The sequence below is a fragment of the Hibiscus syriacus genome, unplaced genomic scaffold, assembly GCF_006381635.1.
Source record: "Hibiscus syriacus cultivar Baekdansim isolate YM2019G1 unplaced genomic scaffold, ASM638163v2 tig00110575_pilon, whole genome shotgun sequence".
Classification (NCBI taxonomy): domain Eukaryota; kingdom Viridiplantae; phylum Streptophyta; class Magnoliopsida; order Malvales; family Malvaceae; genus Hibiscus; species Hibiscus syriacus.
In genome coordinates, this window is record NW_024062786.1 from 285,032 (window position 1) to 309,669 (window position 24,638).

A 24,638-nucleotide genomic window follows, 5' to 3' on the forward strand; every position below is an offset into this window, starting at 1 on the left:
AGTAATTATTTAAAATTAATCTTAGTCATAATTGAACATACCCGGATATTCCTCCAAAAAATCGCCGCCAGGTTTCCTTGGCCGTCTCTTTTTACTATTTTTCAGGGAATTTTTTATTTCTCAATAAGGACACGAGGTGCTCGGTTACGCCTGCATGAAAAAGAGACAACTGTCCTGCCACTCAGCAGAAAAGCAACGATGATGTGGTAAAATCTAAACCGTATTTAATCGTATGAGCTCATCGAACCGCTGATATTCAAAAGAAACGCATGTAAAAGTGTACGTAGAGCGTGGCAAACCGAATTCCTCACGAGCGCGCCACCGCCGAGCGCAATAACACTGACACGTCACATTTAGATTTAATCCAACCGTTAATAGCGTGACACGTATACAACTCTCTTCCCTTCCAAGAAACCGAAACCGTTGAAGGAACGTATATTTCAATATATGAAATCGCTTTTCCTTCAATTCAATCCCATATTCTTTTCAAAGCTAAACGGAAATCAATACCATAGGATTCACGCCATGGAGACCTCTGTCATTTCTTGCAGGACGGTTTCAAGGCTGCCGGCGGCAAGGTTTGATTTCGGCCGACGGTTTACCGGAGAGTTGAATCTTGGTGTTGGAGGTTCTAGGATTTCGGTTAGGCCGAGGGACAAATCTTGCAGGAGATTGAGTTTCCAGTTTTTTGATTCAGGGCATGTCGAGTATTATGTGTCGCCGAGGAGTGGTGGTTGTGGTGGAGGCGCCGCCACGAAGAAAGACAAGGGAAAAAACTCCGATATCAGGAGAGTCAAGAAGAAGTTGAAGCTTATGAAGAGATTGTCCAAGGACTTGTCCATGCTTCCAGAGATTGCTTCCGGTGAGGATATTAGGATCGGATTGGCCGCTGAAGTTAAGGTGACGATGATTCAGGTAAAGAGATTAATTTTCCGTTCCGGTTTCTACTTCTGTTTTTGTTATCGGTTAGATCTGGTTCTTGACCTGATAAAACAATTTACTTCCTCTTTAATTGACTTTAACTGAACTCTGATCCTTTGTATGAAAGTTGTTTAACAAATTGAATTAGGCTTTTTGATAATATTGGATTGAATTCGAAACCTTAAATGTTGTTCTGTTTTTTCCAGGAAGCAAGTGATGTTTTGTTGGCACAACTGCAAAAGTTGAAATCAGAACAAAAGGTATTAAAGAGAAAATTGAAAGAGGAACGAGCTCAGCTCAAAGCAGCTTTGGTGAAATCAGAGTCATCGTCATCTTCTTCTTCCTCTGAGTCAAGTGAAAGCGAATGTGGGGAGGTAGTTGATATGAAAGCCCTGAGAAACAATGCTTTGAAACCATCCCTCGAGATAGGGCCACCAACAGAAGCACCAACGGTGGCAGAGGATTCAACACAAGCTAGCTCTCTTTTGGAGCTCGAAAACTCGGATTTGATCCCCCAGATTCAAGTTCGAGTTCCTTGTATCGGTTTCGATGGTGAATGTTGCAGCAGCAGCAGCTCAAATGGCTTGGAAGGGACATCATCAACCAAGAAGATTGAAGTTTGCATGGGTGGAAAGTGCAAGAAGCTGGGAGCTCCTGCATTGTTAGAAGAGTTTGAAAAGAAGGTGGGTGCAGAAGGCACCGTTGTTGCCTGCAAATGCATGGGGAAGTGCAGGACCGCTCCAAATGTGAGGGTCTCGAACAACCAAAGCGAAACTGCTTCAAGAATCAATGAAGCCTCTGTTAGGCTTGGGATCAATCCTACATGCACTGGTGTTGGGTTGCAAGATGTTGATTTGATAGTGGCAAATCTTTTGGGCAAGGACATAGATGATGAATGCTTGATGCTCTCATCTTGAGTCTTCATTTTGTTTCATTCTTTGATTATTATTGTTATGGATTAGTGTGAAGAGGAACTATAGTTTATGTGCTATAGGATCTAGTTGAAAAATGTAAAAATGCTTTCATCTTTCAGTTTTAAGCAGTAATGTCAAATGCAGCTTGAGATTTTTAGTTTGTTCTATGAATATTGTGCCAACAACGGCATCATTTCTTTCTTTCCGTTCTCCTGATCGGTTATCCTCGTCCCGTCTCCTCCCTGGTTCTGATATTATATTTCATGGAGAACCTGTTTAGAGGACAAAGACCTACTCGATACACGGATTCTTTTGGCCACTCAGTAACAAAAGAAAAGTGCACACTTGAAACATGACACGAAAACTTTATTTAGCTGCACGTTTAAAACATAAAACCAAACATTACACAAGACTTTTCTTCCGTTGAACATTCAAAACATAACAAAGAACTAATCCATTAAATGGTTTTAGTCGTAAAAAATTGTTTTTTTTCAAGTCAAGTAAATTCAGTAGCAAAAGAAATATTGATATTATTTGTAGTAAAAGAATTATTGATAAATCTCAAATTTGAGCACTGTGAATAATAGTGGTATGAGTGAATTTAAACACTATAAATATTAGGGATATAAGCATTTAATGTCAAACGGTTAAAATCTTTGAACAAATATTATATTAAAAGTATTTTTTAGTGTATTTAAGTTGGAACATTTTGTATCTACATTTAGAAATATTTTCTTTGAAATATTTATGTTAGAACATATGGTAGTTGCCTGAAGTCTTCCACGGAAGTTGCTCTCAACCTAGCGTTGGGGGCAGTCTACTACTCTACCTCCCCATTACCCCATTGCATATGGGAATAAGGTCAGCTAATTTTTTATGTTAGAACACATTTTATATCTACGAAATATATTAATCAATTTACAATTTATATTTACAAAATGTATCAATCAATTGATTAAGAATGTGCTGTAAATTTTCAATAGATACTATCTTAGGTTATTGAAAAACATCATACAAAAGACTATTTAGTTGCTTGATTAGTTTCTGAAATCAGTTTAAATGAGCAATAGACTTGGAGCATAGTACTCTCTTTCTACATGAACAAAAATAATATTTAGGCAGACAGCAGTGTCAAAGAAATCACCTATTCATAAATGCTATCATTAAAGATGGTGGCAACAATTATCTTTAAGCAGACAAGTAAATATTTATTAGCAGAAATCCCTGCACAAAACAAAATCCAACATGCAACAATGTCGAAGAAATTACCTATTCATTCCGTATAAAGCATTTTGCAAGTTTTTTTAATTTTGATTTAGGTTGGAATTTGAAAGAAGGGATTTTATCGAAGCTTGGATTGAGGTGAAGATAGAGAGCCAAGTGATCAAATTCCCATTTTTTTTATTTCTTTTATCTCGTGAGGTGAATTGTGGTGAGTTTTTGGAGCATTCTTGAATCTCGATCCAATTCTTGCATTTAATGTGGATATCTTGAGTCGTGTTTCCTTCAAAATCCAATCTTGTTCTTTGTTTGTTTATGGGGTTTTAAGGTTTTCTTTCGGCTTTTGCTGGTGAGTTATTCGCAAACGCTTTAATCCTGCACGTTTGATTCTTTCCAAGAGGTGGAATTCGATTGGCATTGTATTCAATTAAGTGCAATCTTCAATTGCAATAATGGATCCTCTTTCGTCTAAACCTGACAAAAGTCTAATTGCTCCTGCTCCTCCCACAATCTCCCCTGGAGCACCTACATTTCCTCTGCCTAATTTACAACAAGATCAGGTCCCTTCCTCTTCAATAAAATATCCAACTATGCTTTCACCTGCGAATGGGGTCAAAACAGGAAGCTCTGTTCGCCATCTGAGTACTCCCCCTGCCCCTCCTGTATTCACATCACCGGTTCGGCCTGCTGCTATGCCTTTCCGAACCTCTCCTGCAACTCCTCAGCAAATTGATGTCTCATCTGGCTCATATTTACCCACATTTTCACCACCATATTTTTCGAATGGGTCGGTGGAGGTACAACAACTTCCCAGTGCTGAATAGGAACCTGTGCCCAATGGAAAGTCGCCATGCGTTTTATTCTCTGCTCATAAGGTATCTCTTTTTCTCTGCTCATAATGTTGATTTTATGATTATGTACATGTTATTGAATTTTACAGCCTGTTAATCTCTGCAGTTATATGCTCTATTTCTATCTATAATTGATTTGTACTCTTCCATTTATTTTGTGTCAGGTGCTCAAACACAAGAAACAAGCCAATGTACTTAGTTTAGGTTTTGGAGTATTGGTGTCTCCCGGGAGGGAGACTTTACCAGGTCCCCAAGTAGTACAACGGGATTCTCATCGATGCCTTGACTGTGGAGCATATTCAAATCTATATTCTAACATACTAATTGGCTCAGGGCAATGGCAGTGTGTAATCTGCGGGAATCTAAATGGAAGTGAAGGTGAATACATAGCATTGAGCAAGGTAGAGCTTCGTCATTTTCCTGAGTTGTCATCACCTTTGGTTGATTTCATTCAACCAGGAATAAGAGACCATATTTTGTTCCAGTTACTGATTTGATAACTTCTGTGATGGTTGTTCTTGTCATTGGTGAATGTTTAGATGAGCCACACCTTCAGCATTTACAGAGCTCCCTGCATGCATTTGTTGATTCGTTGTCGCACAGTATCAGTCTATGACTTTTCAGAGGAATCCATTGCGTCAGCTGATGTGATTCCAGGTGGCTCTTCACCAAATCAGGAGACGTTGAAAGCATTGATTTACGGAACAGGTGTAAACTTGTCTCCAATGCATGCTTCAATAGAGGTGGCACACCTGATATTCTCGTCATTGAGGCCATACAAGTTGACTGTTCCAGAAGCATCAAGAGATAGGTGCTGGGTGCTGCGGTTAAGGTTGCTCTGGCTATTATTCAAGGGCCATTTGCAGATTTTTCTCGAGGTGTAGTTAAAAGGCCAGGTGTTAGCAGCAGAATCATTGTATGCGCTGGTAGACCAAACACTTATGGCCCTGGATCTGTCCCTTATTCTTATACTCACCCTAATTATCCTCATAAGGAAAATAGTGCACTAAAATGGATGGAGCATCTTGGTCGTGAGGCTCATCAACAAAACACAGTGGTTGACATTCTCTGTGCTGGAACTTGCCCTGTAAGGGTTCCTGTGCTGCTGCCTCTTGCGAAAGCTTCAGGGGGTGTTTTTGTTCTTCATGATGATTTCAGTGAAACCTTTGGTATGAACTTACAAAGGGCATCTGTCAGGGCTGCTGGTTCCCATGGTTTGTTGGAGATACGCTGTTCTGATGATATTCTTATTACTCAGGTTGTGGGTCCTGGTGAAGAGGCTCGTATAGATACCCATGAAACCTTTAAGAATGATATTTCTCTCTGTATTCAAATGGCGAGTGTTGAAGAAACACAATGCTTCTCGATATTGATGGAGAATAAGCATAACATCAAGAGTGATTTCGTTTTTTCCAGTTTTTTTTCATTACACAAATGTTTATCAAGCAGATATAACTAGAGTGGTAACTATCAGATTGCCAACTGTTGATAGTGTTCCAGAGTTTCTTCAAAGTGTTGAAGATGGGGTGGCTGCTGTCCTAATTGCCAAGAGGACTCTCTTGGGAGCAAAAAGCTATTCCGATGCAATTGATATGCGTACAACAATAGATGAAAGAGTTAAAGACATTGCTCTAAAATTTAGCTCTCAAGCGCCGAAGTCAAAGCTTCATTGGTTCCCAAAGGAAATCTCTCTACTACCAGAGATTCTGTTCCATCTTAGGCGGGGACCATTGTTGGGAAATATAGTTGGACATGAGGATGAGAGATCTGTATTACGAAATTTGTTTTTGAATGCGTCCCTTGATCTTTCACTTCTCATGGTTGCCCCTCACTGTCTGATGCATCAGGAAGGAGGCACATTTGAAGAATTGCCAGCTTATGATCTTGTTATACAGTCTGATACAGCGGTTGTTCTAGACCATGGTACAGATGTCTTCATTTGGCTGGTATGTAAATTAAACCATGTTTTAGCTGTCTTGTATATCTGCAATATTTGCTTCTATTTTGTTCATCTTTGACCGTGGATCCTGGCATGCATGTTTGTTCTGTATGTCGTCCTGTTTTCAAAGTGTGACTGAACACGAGATCGAAGACTTTACATAGAGTCTGAAAGCTAGTGCCAAGCTAAGACCTTTAGGCATTTCTTCCTATGCCACTCATGAATAGAGTCATGCTTTGTTATTGTTCAGAATTACGTTTCTTTTTGTAATATCCGAACTGTTGAAAAAAACATGCTGGCCCGCTCTAATAGAAACTTGGAAGAAGAAGAAAAAAAGCTTTCTAGTGTGAAGCTACTAAATGCAGAAAGTAAATACGATCATAGCTGTTTCATCCATCTAACATGTCTGATGTCTATATTATAATCACTTTGTAAATTATATAGATGCATACCCTGTGACAATCTGACCCTGGATGGTCTGCATTTACGTTTTCAGTGTTCTACATTTGTTTGTTTATTTATTTATTTCTGGGACAATTGTGAGCATCTTCCTCTCAACTGCTGGTTCAGGGTGCTGAACTTGCAGCTGATGAAGCAAGAAGTGCTGCAGCTTTGGCAGCTTGTAGAACATTGGCTGAAGAGCTCACGGAGTTATGATTTACAGCTTCTCAAATCCTTGTGTTTAAGGTTTTTTCCCTCTTGATTTGTTCCAACTTTTCTTTTTGTTCTTCTTCTTAACCACCAAAGGAAAAGATGATGAGGTTTTGTTGCAGGAGGGGAGCTCTCAGGCTCGATATTTTGTTTCTCGGTTACCAGCGCACAAGGATCCACCTTACGAGCAGTTAAGAAAAAAAAATAAAGGCAAAGCCTTTTGGGTTTTAGTCATAATCTGTATTTTACTGAAAAGTAAATGTATTCAGAGAACAATTAACTATGGCGTGAAAACTTGTGCAGGAGGCAAGATTTCCACAGCTTCAAACCCTTACAACAGAACAAAGGACGAAACTGAAAAACAGTTTCATTCATTTTGACGATCCCAGCTTCTGTGATTGGATTCGGAGTTTGAACGCAATGCTACCAGAACCAGTCTAAGAGATGTTTAACGCTTTCCCCATGGTTAAAATTCCTCTAAGGGAGTTGCTTTTTATTAAAAAAAATTCATTTTCTTGTTCTCTCTCCCTCTTTTAAGCTTCAAATAAACAACTATACTTGATAGTAACTATAAAGTTCATCATTATTCACATTATTAGCTGAAAATGCTTTGGTAGCGAGCAATTTTTTTTCTTGCATGAAAACCGGGTCAATTTGAACACGAACAAACAAATCCGTAACATATCCAGAAACAAACCTATGGAAAGGAGGAAAGAGAGCTGCTGTTCCAAGAGGAAGAATAAAGAAAGAACAAGAGAGTAAAGAAGGTGAAGATCATATTTTCATATTCATATTTGGAAATGTGATGGAAAACAACTTAACTCTCAGATAACAGAAATCATTTTGTATTTGCTATAATCAATCAGCTAACAAAACAACAGGCAAGTCATTCAACTTGAAGCACTGCTCCTCGATTCGGTTTATTACCATCAAGAACTCCTTCCGTTATTCGATTGATAGCACTTCCTCGAGCCTAAAAAAAGACAAATAATTCAGCACATTGTCAATACCCACCCAAATGATATAAGAACAATCTGCAAATCCCAGACTCCTTACATTTACTCCAATTGCAATTGCTGTTTTTAGCTTTACAAGCTCACCCAATCTTAAGGAACCCTTTTTATCATCTCCAACAATGATCAATGGCACCTTTCTGGATTTAGCCAACATGGGTAGGTGCTTCGTCAGCCACATTGGATTGCAATCACCAGCTAACAAAATAGCCTATCAACGCAACAAACATATAGCAAATAAACAAACTAACTAAAGCTTGTTATTAAAACACGAGAGATTACTTCAAACACCAGAGGTAAAAACAGGTTGGCCAACCTGAAGCTTAACACAAGGAGATGGGGCAGTGCATCCCTCGTCGGAGATGTGTGCCATCCGTTCAGGTACACGGGTTACATCATTAACACCAATTGCAAATTGTTGCTAATGCCACAAATACTACAATCAGATCAATAATAAACCCACGAGATTAATCAAATCAAATTCAATAAAGCATTGGGCAAGACATCAAACCTTAAGCCACACTTTCTCAGGCAAGGAGTTTCCGGTCAATACTCTCGCTGACTCTATCCCTCTGTTCATTGAAAGTAGTTAGAGTTATCAAGTAGTTGAATTGCGAAAAAGGGTTGTTTTCTTAATCATCGATAAGTTGATTTGAGTTCATTTACCTTTGGATTGATTTAAGCACATGAACAAACTGTTCCCCTTCATAGCAACTGTCAGGACCCAAAAAACAAAAAGTGGTAAATCAAATGACTCAAAATTTCTACCACATATATAATGAGAAAAGAATAAGAATCAGACGATAACGGTTGGCGTTGAGAAAGGGAAGGCATCTTGAATGTTACTTTTGACGGCCTTGCTTATAGGCGGCGTGGATATTTTTTTTTTTTGGGCAAAGTTCGCTCGCTACTTGTTCGATGAAAAGTTCGAATGAATGATATTTTTAAAGGAGTAAAAGAGGTTGCAACATTGGGCCATTGAACTCTATGCTCATGGTGTATAGAAATACATTGGCCCATTTATATAGCTATCAAGTTAATAGGCCCAACCCTACAAGGCACCTTTAAGCTTAATGAGAATAGTTCAAAATATTTTTTTAATAATCCTTATAAGATAGTGTTTAATATTTTTAATCATTAATAATATAAATTTATCCTATAAACACGATTACTCATATTTAAAATATTTAATTAGAATAGCATTCATTTTAATCATAGAGATGATTCAATGACCTATTATAACTCTAAATAGAGTCGCACATTAATGAAACTGAATTAAATATTTAACAAATCGTTCCTAAAGTAGAATCTAATGATCCAATGAGAGTGATAAAAAGTAGGAAAGGGTCAATTTGAATGTACGGACATGTTTGCTAATTGGAGGGGCCATAATTGTTTGGGATGGAGGGGACACATTTCAGTAATGGTCCCGTATCTATTAGGAATATTGAGTGAAAGTTTAGTTCATATATATAGATACAAAGGATCCACTTTTTACCTCATTAATTCATGTGAATGAATGGTGTTTGTTCATAATCTATCTCAGATAACAAGATAGTTAAACAATTTTATCGCAACTTTTTTGGAGTAGAATGCAAAAATAATCTCTTTAGCCAACATTTATCTCTCTCATAAATCTAAATACTTAATAGATTACTCTATCTAATATTTGATTTTATCTCTGTGTTTTGTAGAAGTCAGCCCTACAATGGTCATGATGCAAAATGAAAGTCATTGGCCATTGTCAAAGCAAGAACTCTCCCTCATGCATGTTCTTTTAATTCACTTTCATATCTGTCAATGGAGTTGTTCTTGTAAAACCCTTCTCTCTTAATCTCTAAACACTAACGAACGTCTTATTTTTGGGGTCCAAAAGGTAAAAAAAATAAAAGACACAACAGAACAGAACAGAGCTTAACAGAGATGTTGAATTAGGTTGTCGCTCCTGTTTGTTCATGAGACAAACATAATGAATGCAAATCTAAAAAAGATTTTGGTGAAGTTAAGGTAACATAAACATCAACCAAAGCTAACAATCTCTTTGGAAAAGTTAAAGGCAGATCCATGCACGCGGAGCGTGAATATTGAAAGTCACCAAAACAAAGGAAAAAACAGTGTGTTTGGTCATTGGATACCTTGTCTTTTTGAAAAATATTCACTGAACTGTTTATTTATTACAGTAATTTAGAGTCTCTCGTGTTCTACTCTGGGATTTCATTCCCTTCTTTGAGGGTTTATCTAAGGGTTAAACGCTCAAACCCTAAGTTTCAAGTTCCAAAGGGCAGTGGCAGTGAGTTCACCATAACCGAGTCCACTGGTTTGAACATCTCAGCTGGCAGAGAACTGTTACTGGTTGGTTCCTCTTTGACTGGTCAAGTCCATTTCAGACAATCTAAGCTAAGATACGTTACCGTTAAAGAAAATTTTGAGCTTTTGCCCTTCATTTATTTATTTAACGATGAACTTGGGATTAGTGCTTCCAAGGTGCCATGTTCTGCCAGTAACATAAAAGGCTAATTTGTACAAAGCAAACGACACTATTGATCTTGTAAATTGTATTGCTTTCTTTCTCCCTATAGGCATTGGGAGGAACTAATTTCCCTTCCCAAAATCAAAACTTTTTCTTGTTTTTGATTTTGTTTTATTCATACTGTGTATTCTCCTTCATTTATTAGATCTTAAGGATTTTAAAATCTTAACCGAAAGCGTGGGATCTTATGAAATGAGATACAATGTCTTAGCTCATGCAAGACTTTTAATCTCCATGAAACTCAATCAATTAGGGAAATATTCTCTCCGTCAGCTTTCAAAACAGAAACCACCCTGTTTACTCATCTAAATATAAATATGTATACCAGTCATCGTTTTCGGCATTTTGACCAAAAAAATCACCTTATTAAAAAGTATTACTTATCAAACACCCTTCCTAAATATTTTTCGATTTAACACATTTTTTCAGGAGAGAGAAGGATACGCACCTTAGCTGAGGAGAGGGAAGGTGTGTCGCATAAATTATGAATTGTGCATCCTAGGGAACGCGCCTCCCTTAAATGGCGCGTTGTAGGAAACACACCTTCCATGCCTGATAATTTTAGGTTTAGGCTTTTATGTTAAAGCATTTTTAGGGTTTTGTAATTGGTTTTAGGGGTTTTTAGTGGTTTATGGTGTTATATATGTATGGTTTAGGGTTTTAAAGAAATTTAGGATTAAAATTGATTGCATGGTAGAATGTTTGTTCTTTTAAAGAAGGGTTTAGGGTTAAAGTTAATTGTATGTTAGATTGTAAGAAATAAACGTTAAACATTTAATTGAAACTAAAAGAAAATGAAATAACATAAGTTGAAACATTAGAAAATATGTTTACATGAGTGGTGGTCAACGGTTACGTGATGATGAAAGAGATTGATAGATTCTCCTATTATGGTAGGGGTTTCTGCAATGACCACATCTTAAGTTTTGTCTTGATGTCTCTCAAATATCCATATCACAATGAATTCGAGTGGATTTTGGACGATCTGACTCCTTTAATAAGTCTGGATCTTGTATAATTGGAAGCCAAGTCTGAACCTCATTTGAGTCTTTTGTCATTACCTATGGGGGAAACTCGTATTCATATACCTTGAGTACTTATGAAAGTTGGTATACGGGATCCACATAACGCTTATAGTCTTGACAAGAAAATGAGCAAGATGGTATGGATACTTTAAAGCTTGAAAGAAAAACCCACAATCACAACATATATCTCGTAAATTAACTCTGAAAGAGTTAGATTCAATCCCTTACAGAGGTAATGGCATTTCTGTTACCCAAAATAATTCTTGGGGGTGAGAAAAGCTTATTACGGACATGTTATTTGGTGTTGTAACCTTTTGTTGCAGGTCTGCTACTAATTGTGGGTGATAAAAATAACTGTTTTGTATCCGAGTAAGAGTTTGTCCAACGAGCTTAGTAAAAAGTTAACCCAAACGAAAATATGTTGTTTTAGCCAAAGCACTTAATGGTAAATGACGATCCCCCTTTATGGTTAAATTGATTACTTTAGCCAAGTTGGTTGTCATATGTCCATATCGACATCCATCATCGTATGCGTTTATCCACTTTTCTTTGTTGATTTCACTGATTTAATTGTATCCATGTTCATTTTTTCCTCGTAATACTTGAAGCATAACCTCAAACGTTTGAGATGAGAGTTCTTACCCTAAGCGAAATGAAGTAGTTAGTATAAAAAAATGAAAATGAGTGAGAAATGAAATTGGGAAAAATGTAAAATACTCATTATATAATTGTATAATTAATTGTCGCTCATCATTCTTCTTATATTTGTCATGATAGTTTGCAGCAATATGTAGTATATAAAGAAAGTGTGGGGGTTTCCATATTGGACCCAAAGAGTCTATTGTTGTTTTGATCCCAGCTCGTCGGTTATAAATGATACAAATATGTTCCCTCGTGATAACATGTAACCGTATATTTCTCAAGAAAAAAGCCCAAGACTCTATATCATCTCCTTCAACAAGGGCAAATGCAACGGGAAGAATGTTGCGATTATCATCTTGGACAACTGCCAATAATAAAACTTGTTTGTATTTTTCATACAAGAATGTACCATCAATTTGGACAATAGGTTTACAGTATTTCACTGCATTAATGCATTGTAAGTAAGTCCAAAAAACACGGTGGAATTAGCATCGATCTCAAAGAACTCGATCATTATGGTAGACATGGCGAGTTTCGAACTCAACTATTGTCTCAGGATTCAGTCCTTGAACCAGATTAAACCAACTGGGTAGTTCGTTATAAGATGAATCCCATGATTTTTTTTTATAAGAGATGGAGTACACATAATGAGATTGTATTGCAAAAAGCAGCATTGCAATAGGTATGTGGGAGCTTTCTTTGACCAAGGGCATGATGGCTTGACAAATCACGTTGGAGTCCAAGTTTGGATGGTCCTGATTGATTCCTTGTGCACAATATGTATGAGGACTACTGTAATTTGTTAGTTTCCATCTGTCGTATTCTTCCTCTTTGAAACACAAACCATCCAGTCGCAGCCGTTATCACGTTTGACACAATAACATACATACTTATTGGTGGTAGATGTGGAGGTGGGTATACGGGCTACCCATCCGTTTAGCCCGCGGGTTTTGACGGTGCGGGCTTAAACGGAGTGGTTTAAAAAGCCCGCAATTATAAACGAGTTTGAATTATAAGGCCCACGGCCCGTCCATTTAACTCGCAGGCTTACCCTCGGCCCGTTAAATAAAAATAATTTTAAATGTTTTAAATGCAATAAAAAATAATGTTCTAACTTGTTACACCTTTAAAAATGATCCAGTAACTTGAAAATGAATGTATCACCGTAAAAAAATACTTAAATTTTATTTTAAATAGCCGGAAATGATTATAAAATAATATTTTTTTAATTTTTTTAATCATTAATATATATATATAACGATATAATTACTTAAACTCAAATTAAAAAAATATTAACTTACATCACCAAATTGAAAAACAAATAAAACAATAACCACATTATATTTTTATAAAACACGATTATTCAATGCTATAACATGAAGACACAGAAGTGTCTTGAAGCAGAAATTCAAACAGAAAAAATCAACAAAGTCAAACATTATACAAATCTAACAAATTTTCTTTTGTAAAAGCCTTTAAAAGTTGAAAAAGTATGTTTTCAATTTTTTCTTTTACTTTTCTTTCTTATTTTTAATCCAAATATTACGTGTCATGTGATATATTATTAGAATATCACGTGACTTTTTATAATTAAAGAACGAAATGGATAACATACTTATGAAAAAATAAAGGTCAAAATTAAATAAAAAAATCTTTAAATACCAAAGTGATAATGATGTAAATTTTATAAGACTAAAATACTATATAAATCTTTTAATTTTTAATTTTTAATTTTTAAAATGAAGAATATTTTGATACATTGTAAATGAAAAAAAAATATCAAGTAGCGGTAGAATTATGACAAATGCCCTAATAAATTTAAGTACTACAATGGTTATAAGTAACATTATATTTATAGGTAATTTATTTTCTTTTTCTATAAAATTTTTTTAGTTTATTTTCTCTAAAATTTTATAAATTTTAAATTAAACGGGCTATTGCAGGCTTCACGGGCTACCTGCGGTTATACCCATTAAACCCGCGGGTTTAACGGTATGGCATAAAAAAACCCGCAATTTAAACGAGCTTCAGTTATTTATGTCCAAACCCCGCACGGGTCACGGGTTAAACGGGTAGCCCGCGGGCCTTAGCCCATATACCCAGCTCTAGTAGATTGGTCGACTTTGGACTGAACTGAATTACGAATAATGTAATTCTTAATTGCCATCATTGTTTCTTCTTTAGATGTGAAATCCATTCCACTATATAAATCGCCATCATTAACTGATGAATGTCTCCCATAGTCTTCAAGATGAGGCATATCAAGAAATCTTAGCCCATATGTCGCATCATAGTCAGCTTCATACATGTGTGCTGAAGGTTCGAATTGTATCATATTTGTAGGAACTTTATTAGCATCATCATCAGAGTCCATGTTGAATTGTGGTGACTCGGGTTCAAGGAATAATACAGCTTCAACACCATCTGCTCCTAGCTCACGAAGAGGTTCTTCTGGAAGATATGAGGGTTCTTTTGTGACTCCAATGTTTAGTTCAAACAAGTTCGCAAATGAATGCCTTCCTTTGAAACTTGAAGGGATGCCACCATATAGGTTATGAATTAAGTGTTATGTGGAATGCATTACCATATTGAGGTTGAAGGTCCTGGCAGATGAATATCTCCCCTTAGAACTAAAAGGTATCTCCATATTAAGGTCGAAAAAAGTGACAGATGAATGCCTTCCCATAGAACTTGATGGTATGCTAACAGGAGGTGGGCTAGCCATTAATAACGTGAAATCATTACATATTGTTTGAGTTGGACTGTCAACTTGATAATTGGTTCAAGCAAGCCATAGTAGGAGGATAAAGACATACCCAGAAATGGATGCATGTCAACAAAAGTGGCATAAATTTCTGTAATAGAGTTCGAATTTTGACTTGAAGTATCAATCATCATAGTAGCATGGTCTTCGTTTGAGAGATTGAACGATGTAAATGTTAACAAAAAATTTAGTCAAAAATATGTACTGAAGTGTAGCTAGTCTTCTACTGTTTCTAACACGAGCCTTCCTTGAGATTTTTGTGATTAAATTATGAAGAGTGATGTTTCTCCTTAAGCATAGTATGATATAATGATCTGATTAGAAAATAACCTTATATTTATCTTCCCCAATTTCTTCATCATAGTAAACAACAAGTGAAATAAGAGTCATTTTCTTAGTTTAAGAGTTTGAGAATTTCAAAGTTTGAAAGTTTGAACGTTTGAGAGTTTAAGATTTCAAAGATACAAAGTTTTAGAATTGAAGAGTTTAAGATATTGAGGATCGGGGAACAATTCATGTCAATTATATAAAATGGCAGAGATTCTCTGAATAATAATGGAAATTGTTTCCCTTGGAACGCGCATTTCATTTCGGATGGGTTAGAACACTATGACATGACAGAGATTCTCTGGATAATAATGGAAAACATTTCCCCTGGAACGCACCTTTCATTTTGGATAGGATTGAACACTATGACATGGTAGAGATTATCTGATAATAATGAAAAACGTTTCCTCTGGAACACACCTTTTATTTCATATGTGATTGATCACTATGACATAGCAGATATTCTCTGAATAATAATGGAAAATACTTCTCCTGGAACACGCCTTTCATTTCGAATGGGATGGAACACTATGACGTGGAAGAGATTTTCTTAATAATAATGGAAAACGCTTCCCCTGGAATGCGTCTTTCATTTCGGATGGGATGGAACACTATGACATGACACATATTCTCTGAAAATGGGGAAAGTGCATCCATTGAAACTCGTTTTTCTTTTTCTTCAGATTTTATCTTATCCAACATCAGACATTATATATATAAGAGATTAAGCAAACAGTTCTCAGTACTTTGCCTTCTGTGTATCTTTCTGATGATGTTATCTATCATTTTCATAGAATTTTCTATCGTTTTCAATGGCATCTAAATATTCATTATCTTATCTTCCAAATGATATATTAGCTGAGATTTTACATTGTGTTGCTTCTAATTCTATTGAAGACTTTTTCACCTTCGTTTAACTTACTAGACTTTTGCTTGGCATCAAATTACATATTCATATTTGTAAATGTTCAACTTCATTGGTATGCTTTGAAATATTTGGATCGTTCTGAATGGTTGTTCGTATGAAATGTTTATGTTTCCAAAAATCCAGATGCATTGTTCAGGGAAGGTATAGTTGAGTGTTTTTCCAAATATTGTGTCAATGTTGAAGTTGGTTGTCATATCTTGAAGCAAGCCTCTACAATGGGTGTCATCAAAGCAACTTATGCTTTAGGCATACAGTTACTTCACATAAAAGAGAGGCTGCAAAAGGAGATCAAGTGTTGTACAGTCTAAACCAATCCATATACAGATGAAGCAAAAACAGTTTTTCCACTGCAGAAGCATGACTATCTCAACCATTGCCAAAATTTTCTCAGTTTCGTACATCGAAAAGATTTCATAAACATATTGCTCATGTGATGACACGTTTAAAGGTTGCTTTTATTGTTTTTGGAATCATGAAAGCAATATTGTAATGGATTTTGTTCTTAGTAGGACTAATTAAATTCAATATGAGATTTGTTATATATGTGAACTATAAAAACAACAAACCATAAACATTACATTAAACAACAAACTATTAAACATGACATGAAACATACCAAACCAACGAACCAAAAATACCACACATCTTTCACAGACCTTAAACAGTAAATAAAAACATACACATAAACCTAAAACAATAAATAAAAACATACGCATACACCTAAAGCAGACTTTTCTTAATGATGTTACGATGCCCAATTGCGTTTGAACCATACTTTCGACTGTTCATCATCTATCTTTGTGTTCTCGAACTCATTCTGTTTAATTTGTTGGGTAGTCTAACTCGAAACATCATCATCAGCATCCTTAAACTCTACAAACAAATCCACATGAGATACAAAATGAGAGTAGTATATCTCAATCATATCATAAAGGTCGACATCATCGCTTAGAAAAAAAACTCTTAAATGATACTGACAATCTACAATATAACAAAGAGATTATTCTTTTCCTCCCAAGTTTAACCTTTCTTTTTATTTTAAGCTTCAACTCCTCAAGTAATTTTTTATTGAATGGCGTGCTTAAATATTTGTAATAAAAAATATTTGTCTGAATATTAGCTATTCTAGCTAAACAACTAAAGTTTTTGTATGATTAGATTAAAATTAGCTTTCACCTTGCATATGTATATATATATATATATATATAGGTCTTAGGAAATAATCCTATAAAACGAGCCTACCCAAATTATTGTATCTTGCTTGTCATTGTTAGCAAAAAGACATTAAACTTCATACAAAAACTTACTTTATAAATATATAGAACAATGAAACAAAATAAGAGTCAAAAACCAATTAAGAGGAAAAATCTTACTTCATATAAATACATAATAAAACAAAACAAAATAAGAGACAAATATATAATAAACACACAATAAATAAAAAGATTATCATGGTTGTCTAATTCATCGATGTCTCCTGGAATGTGTTCCACAGGGTGATAGTCGTCTACTTCTAGGAGGGTTTCTTCTGATATGATGCTCTTCACCATCCTCATCGTTGTCATCCTCATCCTCCTCATCATCATCTTCAACATCCTCATCCTCCTCTTCTTCCTCGTCGTTGTCATCATCACTCTCAATAACATTATCTCGATAAAGACTGAATGTCAATATATGATATCTATAAAATAAGGACACTGGAGGTGTATGAATGACAATCCCACCACTCGCTAAGAACTGCGAAAATTATGAAAAATCGGATATCGATTTTTATGACACATTGTGATTGAAGTGTTTGCGGTGGAGGACCACTCACAACATAATTTACGTAGGAACTAAATGATGGATCTGTAAACATAGTCGAAAAATATCCATTAGGAGTTAGGTAAGGTAGTAATTAAAAAATGGTTTTTTTTACCTATGTTCAGCTTCTGAAAGCTTTAACTTTTCAGGGTAATTCTTCATTTCTTCTCATCAGTTGTGGGAAGAGAGCAAGCAAGTAAAGACATAAGAGGACCTACTGCTTAATTTTTGGTGGGCAGCTACGGTCGCTTTCAATGATGTTTTATTTGGGTGGTTCTTTCAGTGACCCATCTTATCACCCACACACTGTCTCCCTCACACGCACTTGATTACTAGCTAGCTAGAGGAAGGATCTTAACAAACTCTTCTTCTATTCTTCAAAGTGTTTTGTTTTTAACAAAAAAAAAAAAAAACTTGAGTTGGAGCATCCCAAGTTTTCTGCCTACCTGCTTGGATTTAAAAGGGAAAGTTGCAGATCCCATTCATTATTTCATATGAAGAGATCTTTCAATGTGAGTCGTTCGATCAATGTTTTTCCTTTTTGACTTTCTGTTTTATTGTTTTAAAGTTTTTACTTCTTTCTCTCTAAATTTGTGCTTTCTTTCTCTCTAAAAATCCAAGTTTTTGGACTCGAACAAGTTCACTTTTAGGATCTGAATGAGCAAATAGTTCTTCATTTTAGTTTTTTTCCATGACTTGGCCGGTACGGTTCCCTTCGGTTCTGACTATGCTATTTTCAGGCTTACTTTGATTCACATTGTTGTTAATCTGGCTTTCATTTTCTGTTATTTGAACTCTGAGTTTGCTAAATGGTCATACTTATCTAAATTAGTAGATTGTGCATATCTGCATTTTGAACTCTCAGAGTTTGTTCAATGATCATTCTTATCTAAATTACTTAATTAATAGATCTTCATCTCATGTTCAATCATGAATAAGAGTAACTAAAGAAAAAATGGGGAAGACAAGCTGTTTAAATTATGATTTAAACTATTCATGTTAAAGTCTAAACCATTTCTTTTCAGATGGTTAAGGTACTTTTAATAGTTACATTTTGGAGTCATATTACATGGGCTGTCAAGGGCAGCTCACATTGCAAACAGACGGACCCCGAGGAGATTCGGCCTCACAGTGTCACTGTTACCGAATTTGGGGCGGTTGGAGACGGTGTCACTCTCAATACGAAAGCCTTTCAGAATGCCATCTTCTACCTCAATTCATTCGCTGACAAAGGTGGGGCCAAGCTTTTTGTACCGGCTGGCCGGTGGTTGACAGGAAGCTTCGATCTCATCAGTCACCTGACTTTGTGGTTAGATAAGGATGCAGTAATTCTTGGATCGAAGGTCAGTTTTTAGCTTACTTCGAAACAATATTAACCCACATGTCCAATGAACATTACAACCTAAACACATGGTCTTCTTGTGGTTCATTTTGGCTTGAAATTTGGTAGTAGTCCGGATTTAGCCTGTTGTTACAATGATATAAAATCATATTTTGTTGTTTCAGAATCCTGATGATTGGCCAGTTGTTGATCCTCTGCCTTCCTATGGCCAAGGAAGGGAATTACCTGGAGGAAGGCATCGAAGCCTCATATATGGTTGCAATTTGACCGATGTAATCATAACAGGTTAAGTAGCATCGATGGAAAGTCGTCTTCTGATAGTATTTTATTTCTTTTCTTGATGCCAGTGCTTCTCCATGCAGGTGACAACGGAACCATCGATGGCCAAGGCAGTGTTTGGTGGAACTGGTTTAGAAGTAAAACTCTGGACTCTACTCGGCCCCATCTGGTTGAGTTGATGAACTCGACTGGAGTTGTAATCTCAAACTTGAATTTCTTGAATTCTCCATTTTGGACCATCCATCCAGTATACTGCAGGTTAGTGGTCCTCATTATAATATTAGCATGCTCTTCAGATCTTGCAATGAGGTTGTGACTTTTATTTTCTCAATGCATAGCCGTGTCACAGTCCAGAATGTCACAATTCTGGCTCCTCTGGATTCACCAAACACGGATGGGATCGATCCAGGTGAATTCTTTATGCTAAACTGGAAATTCTGTTTGAACCGTTTCACCTCGTTCTACTAATATGGTTGAACACATACAGATTCTTCCGATGATGTGTGCATTGAAGACTGTTATATTAGCACTGGGGATGATCTAATTGCCATCAAGAGTGGGTGGGATGAGTACGGCATTTCATTAGCACGCCCCAGCACAAATATTTTCATCCACCGGCTCACTGGTCATAATCGAAACGGCTCTGGGATCGCAATTGGAAGTGAGATGTCAGGAGGTGTTTCCGAAGTTCATGCAGAAAACCTCTATTTTTTCGATTCAAGCACAGCTTTCATAATAAAGACTGCTCCTGGAAGGGGTGGTTATGTGAGAAATATCTATATATCAGATGTTACCTTGTCCGGTGTAGACACAGCTCTAAGGTTCAATAGCAACTTTTCCGAGCATCCAGATGAGTTTTATGATCCAAATGCTCTCCCTGTAATAGAAAGGATCACTGTTAAAGATGTCAAAGGAGATAACATAAAATTTGCAGGTCTCCTCAACGGCATAGAAGGGGACAGTTTTCGTCATCTTTGCTTATTGAATATTACTCTCAATGTAACCTCGGAGTCTCCGTGGAACTGCTCGTACATTCAAGGGTACTCCGCCTTGGTGTTCCCAGAAACTTGTGAACCTCTAAATGAAAGCATCTACCCCAAGCATTATTCAGATTGTTACCATATATCAACTCATTTGCATAGTTCAGGTAATCAAAGCAGAAGCTCTTTACGGTGACATTTTTTTAGTTTGGAATTTTGATTCTTGCCATTTCTCAACACAACAGCCCGTTGTCACCTCAGCAAGGGAATGATGGCCGACATACGAAGTTTACTGGACTAGCCGATGTGGTTATCGATTTGTTAGAGAGATTGTTTCTTGTAAGTTTGTTTGCAGTAACGAATAAGTGAGTGATTTGATAGAAAAATGAAGCATATGTCTTTCAAAGGCTCCCCCCACCCCCTTCTTTCTTTGTCTTGCTATAAATTTCTGCTACGTTGCCTAAAAGCAAGTTGTTCAAAGAGGTCAATTAAAAGAGAATCACAGAAATATTTACATATGATGCGTTATTGCTCAAGTAGCCTTTATCGTGATTGTGGTCTATCCAAGCCAGTTTCCTGGAAAGTTGCATCTTTTGTATGAATGGGAAAGGCACTTTCCATGCTTTGGAATGATATGTGGAGAACGTTCCGAAGTGAGAATACTACGAAAACGGCATGCTAGACCGATGTCTTTGTTTACGTATCATACAAGCTCTGAGAAAAGAGAAAAAAAATATAAAATCTAAGGAGATTGAGATGTTTGAATGCACACAAACAAACCAATGAATCTTTTTGAGAACCCTTGAAATTGAAAGGGTTTTCTTTTATCTAGGAGACGACTCACTGCCATCTTTCTTTTTTACACAGCATAAAACCTGCCTTCAAATGTATGTTTCAAGCTCCCTGGAAACCTCGCAATTTCAGACCGAAATTGCTCCTGTACTTGGTTTTGGTGATGGCAGAACACTAGAGAACATTGCAGGAGAGGCCGAAAACCGACGCCTTGGATTTAATTATGGGCAAATGTATTTACTCTCACTAAGGTATTTTTTTTTCAATATCATGAAGGGATTATAAGATAATATTTATAATTGTTTCAAATATTTTTGAGGTTTTAAGTAAAAACTTAAAAATAGGCCCTACAAACGAAAGTCTATTACTCTAAATAATTAATATAATATTATATTGACAAATCATACAAAATGATTAAATTAACTTCCAGTTATAAAAATAGAAAGTAAGAGTCATTTTATGAAATTGAAAAAAAAGTTAAGTCTTCTAATTATAAAGGTAAAAAGTGAAAGGCCTTGAGCACGGGCTTAGAGTACTCTTCATATAACGACTCTAATAATATATTAAAAAAAATAGCTGTTATTAACACAGACATACCTACACAACTACTCGAGCTTAAAATATTTAGAGAGAATAATACTCGTTACCGCTCTGTAATATTTATGTTTGCTTTTATTTGTTTTTTTTTTTCAAGACTGTTTATCTGTTGTTTTTACGTTTTGAATGTACTTACTCCGAAGCCGGCCGCCGTTGATTGGCCACTTAATAATATTTATATTATACAGTCTGATCATTAACGACCGAGTAAATCCAGAAAGCTACCATCATTTTTGGCCACTTAGCAAGTCAACTTTCACCAGATTATTTTTAAAATCATTTTGATTCGATCTCCAAGTCAAAACAAATCCAAAAATGCTTCAGCCGACCTTTGCAACTCTTAATACATTTGACAAAGTCCATCCATTCCATTAACTACAATCAGTCACAACTACACGTATCTTTTAATTCCATTTAAAATAAATTATCAACATTTCCAAGTTTATATAAATATCTAACATTTTGAACACATTTATGGCTTGAAATGCTGGCAATTCATTTAAAGGTTGGCAAGTTTATGGTAAGAAAGATTTACATGAAGATTAAAGAAAATAATAAATTGAATTTAAATGCTGGGAATGGCAATATCAGCCCTTTGCATTGCATGCTCTTCCTGCAAGTCAGCTTATGCGCTGTGTCGACATTTCCACCATTTTATGAGATTTGAGGAACAATTGGTCGCACCAAATCGATTTCACAAAGTGATGGGGTCAACTCTTTGCAAATTACACTGACTATCTCAATCTCCATTGGTTAGGTATAATGATATATTGTCTTTAATATGTATATTATTTTTATCTATTTAATTCTTATTTTTTTTAATAGTATAGGTTGATTACAAGGTAGTATACATTTAGGATATTTCTTAGTGATTGACAATACACACACCCTACAAACATAGTTCCTCGAATCTGAGACCTCTGAAGAGAATAACACTCCTATTTATCATTAAGGTCTTTTTCAAACTAAATTTTGTTAATATTATGTAGTTTACATGTATTTCATAATAATTTTAATAGATATTATACATTATTTATTGATGTGTCTTAATAAATAAATTGTCATATTAATATGAATTATTCGTGAATTGTAAGGCCTGTTCTCTTGTCAAAATTTATGGAAAAGTTAATGTTTAATTGATTTTTCTGTTAAAAGAAATAAGTTGGCCTATTATAAAATATTGAGAGTTAAAATTAGTTCAAAAAATAAAGATCAAATTGATAAAAATATAAACAGCGAGGGCTAAAGTTGATATCATACCTTTTAGTTCTGAAAAACGTTTATAGAAGTCAAAAGACTCGATATGGCTGGCTAGCTTCATAGCTTGTTTATGTGGTATAACAATTCCCGCCACAATGTCCGCAAGTTCACATGGACGTGTAGTGGCCATTATAAATAACAGCAGCCATCGTCATTTTCAAACACGCAGCCATTATGGAATCCTCTTCTCTTATTCCCTTCTTATTAATCTTGTGCTTACTATTCTATTCATCGGATCGACCGGAGTCGAGGCTCGAAGGCGCTCATCCATCTCCTCTTTGATCACAGAAAACCTGTATAATTCCATATTTTTACACAAGGATGATAATGCATGCCTTGCAAGAAACTTTTACACTTACAACTCTTTCATTCAAGCAGCGAGCTGCTTCCCCAAGTTCGGTAACACGGGGGATATAGCCACCAGGAGGCGCAAAATCGCGGCTTTTCTAGCTCAAATATCGCAAGAGACCACCGGCAGATGGGCCACCGCACCCGACGGCCCATTCGCTTGGGGTCTGTGCTTCAAAGAGGAAATCAATCCTCAAAGCAACTACTGTGACGCTACCAACACACGGTGGCCTTGCTTCCCTGGAAAATCGTACCATGGAAGAGGCCCCATTCAACTATCCTCCTGGTAATAACAGTAATATCATTATTACATTCATTTTTATGTCTTTTTTCATTGGTTTAACTGAATAGGTTGATGTTTTTTTGTTAACAGGAATTACAATTATGGACAGGCTGGGAGGGCAGTTGGTTTTGATGGGTTAAGAAACCCGGAAATAGTAGCCAACAACTCTTTGATCGCATACAAAACCGCGTTTTGGTTCTGGATGACGGTGCAGACACCGAAGCCGTCTTGCCACGGTGTCATGGTGGGTAAATACGTCCCGACAGAAGCCTACTTGGCGGCTAATCGGACGGCGTGATTTGGATTGGTGAACAACATAATCAACAGTGGACTGGAGTGTGGGATACCCAACGATGCACGTGTAAACAACAGAATTGGGTTCTTTAAGAGATGCGCTCAGTTGTTTAACGTTACTACAGGACCTAACCTAGACTGCGCTAAAGTAAATCACCTCGAGTACTTCATTAAAAAAACCCCTAATCTTAAATAAGAAAAAAAAAGTGTCTTGAAGTGGTATAGGAGATAAGGTACAATAAACACACAGCTGAACATCACACAAGCCCAAACCTAGTGTCACGGGGCTAGACTTCTGCTAGACGATTCGTGCGGCACTTAGACGATTTCCAGGTCGAAATGGCGCCTAAGTCAGCCTTATCCACGTCCTTGTGAGTCTCTGGCTCACTAAGCGACGAACAAACCCTCAAGGGTTAAACAATAATGCGGAAATAACACTTAATCGGGGCTAATCCAAGCCACCTGGGTTGAAGCAGATCTCTGAAGCACGTGCGCTGTGGGAACTTTCTAAGTCACCAAGACTTGAATCACTTTGGCACTTTGAAAGAACTCGGAAAAGAACACTCCCGAGGCTATCTCAGTCCTCCCGATCGGTAACACAAGCCACAAAGGCTTAAGCACAAAGGAGATCAAGCTGACAAGGCTAGAAAGCTGCAAGCTAGAAAGCTAGAAAGAAAGAACTCAGAGAGAGTAAGAGTAAATGCCTGAGTTTTATTACTCTGAAGAGAATGAATGAAGTGAATGATTACAAATGAGGGGAGGAGCTCTCTATTTATAGTTGAGGCCCTCAAGATCCAACGGTCTAGATCAAAGTACATCGACGGCTTACATTGAATCCTACCTTAACAGAACTCTATCTCTAATGTATTTGAATTCAAATAAAACATTATCCATAATTAAATCCTTAATTATTGGATAATAATATTCTTTCTGG

The 24,638-nt window shown here is 36.4% G+C and overlaps 3 protein-coding genes and 2 pseudogenes across 4 annotated transcripts; 4 read left to right on the plus strand and 1 right to left on the minus strand.

Moving 5' to 3' along the window:
* The first annotated feature begins 452 nt into the window (after positions 1 to 452).
* LOC120133015 (diacylglycerol O-acyltransferase 3-like) lies at positions 453 to 2,001 on the plus strand. 2 transcript variants are annotated; one of them, XR_005517063.1, is made up of 3 exons: positions 453 to 915; positions 1,128 to 1,937; positions 1,974 to 1,992. XR_005517063.1 is itself a non-coding variant. In XM_039149683.1 (2 exons), the coding sequence occupies exons 1-2, from the start codon at positions 526 to 528 to the stop codon at positions 1,836 to 1,838; spliced, it is 1,101 nt and encodes a 366-aa protein (XP_039005614.1). In that variant the 5' UTR covers positions 453 to 525; the 3' UTR covers positions 1,839 to 2,001. The 2 variants fall into 2 exon arrangements, 1 of the variants encoding a protein (XP_039005614.1); XM_039149683.1 differs by having other exon boundaries at positions 1,128 to 2,001.
* A 1,500-nt stretch (positions 2,002 to 3,501) lies between these two features.
* On the plus strand, positions 3,502 to 6,946 carry LOC120133009 (annotated as a pseudogene).
* Positions 6,947 to 7,328: 382 nt separating this feature from the next.
* LOC120133018 lies at positions 7,329 to 8,402 on the minus strand. The gene is made up of 6 exons (XM_039149684.1): positions 8,313 to 8,402; positions 8,177 to 8,224; positions 8,022 to 8,082; positions 7,827 to 7,931; positions 7,554 to 7,721; positions 7,329 to 7,470 (listed from the first exon to the last, which is right to left on the minus strand). Exons 1-6 carry the CDS (start codon positions 8,342 to 8,344, stop codon positions 7,384 to 7,386), a joined length of 501 nt encoding a protein of 166 aa, XP_039005615.1. The 5' UTR covers positions 8,345 to 8,402; the 3' UTR covers positions 7,329 to 7,383.
* Positions 8,403 to 18,548: 10,146 nt separating this feature from the next.
* On the plus strand, positions 18,549 to 20,790 carry LOC120133033 (probable polygalacturonase; the record flags this gene model as incomplete). The annotated part of the gene is made up of 6 exons (XM_039149697.1): positions 18,549 to 18,872; positions 19,036 to 19,156; positions 19,234 to 19,408; positions 19,489 to 19,559; positions 19,638 to 20,297; positions 20,376 to 20,790. Coding segments are annotated over 6 exons (1,407 nt in total), but the record flags the coding sequence as incomplete, so codon positions are not given.
* Positions 20,791 to 22,953: 2,163 nt separating this feature from the next.
* LOC120133034 lies at positions 22,954 to 23,900 on the plus strand (annotated as a pseudogene).
* Positions 23,901 to 24,638: the final 738 nt, after the last annotated feature.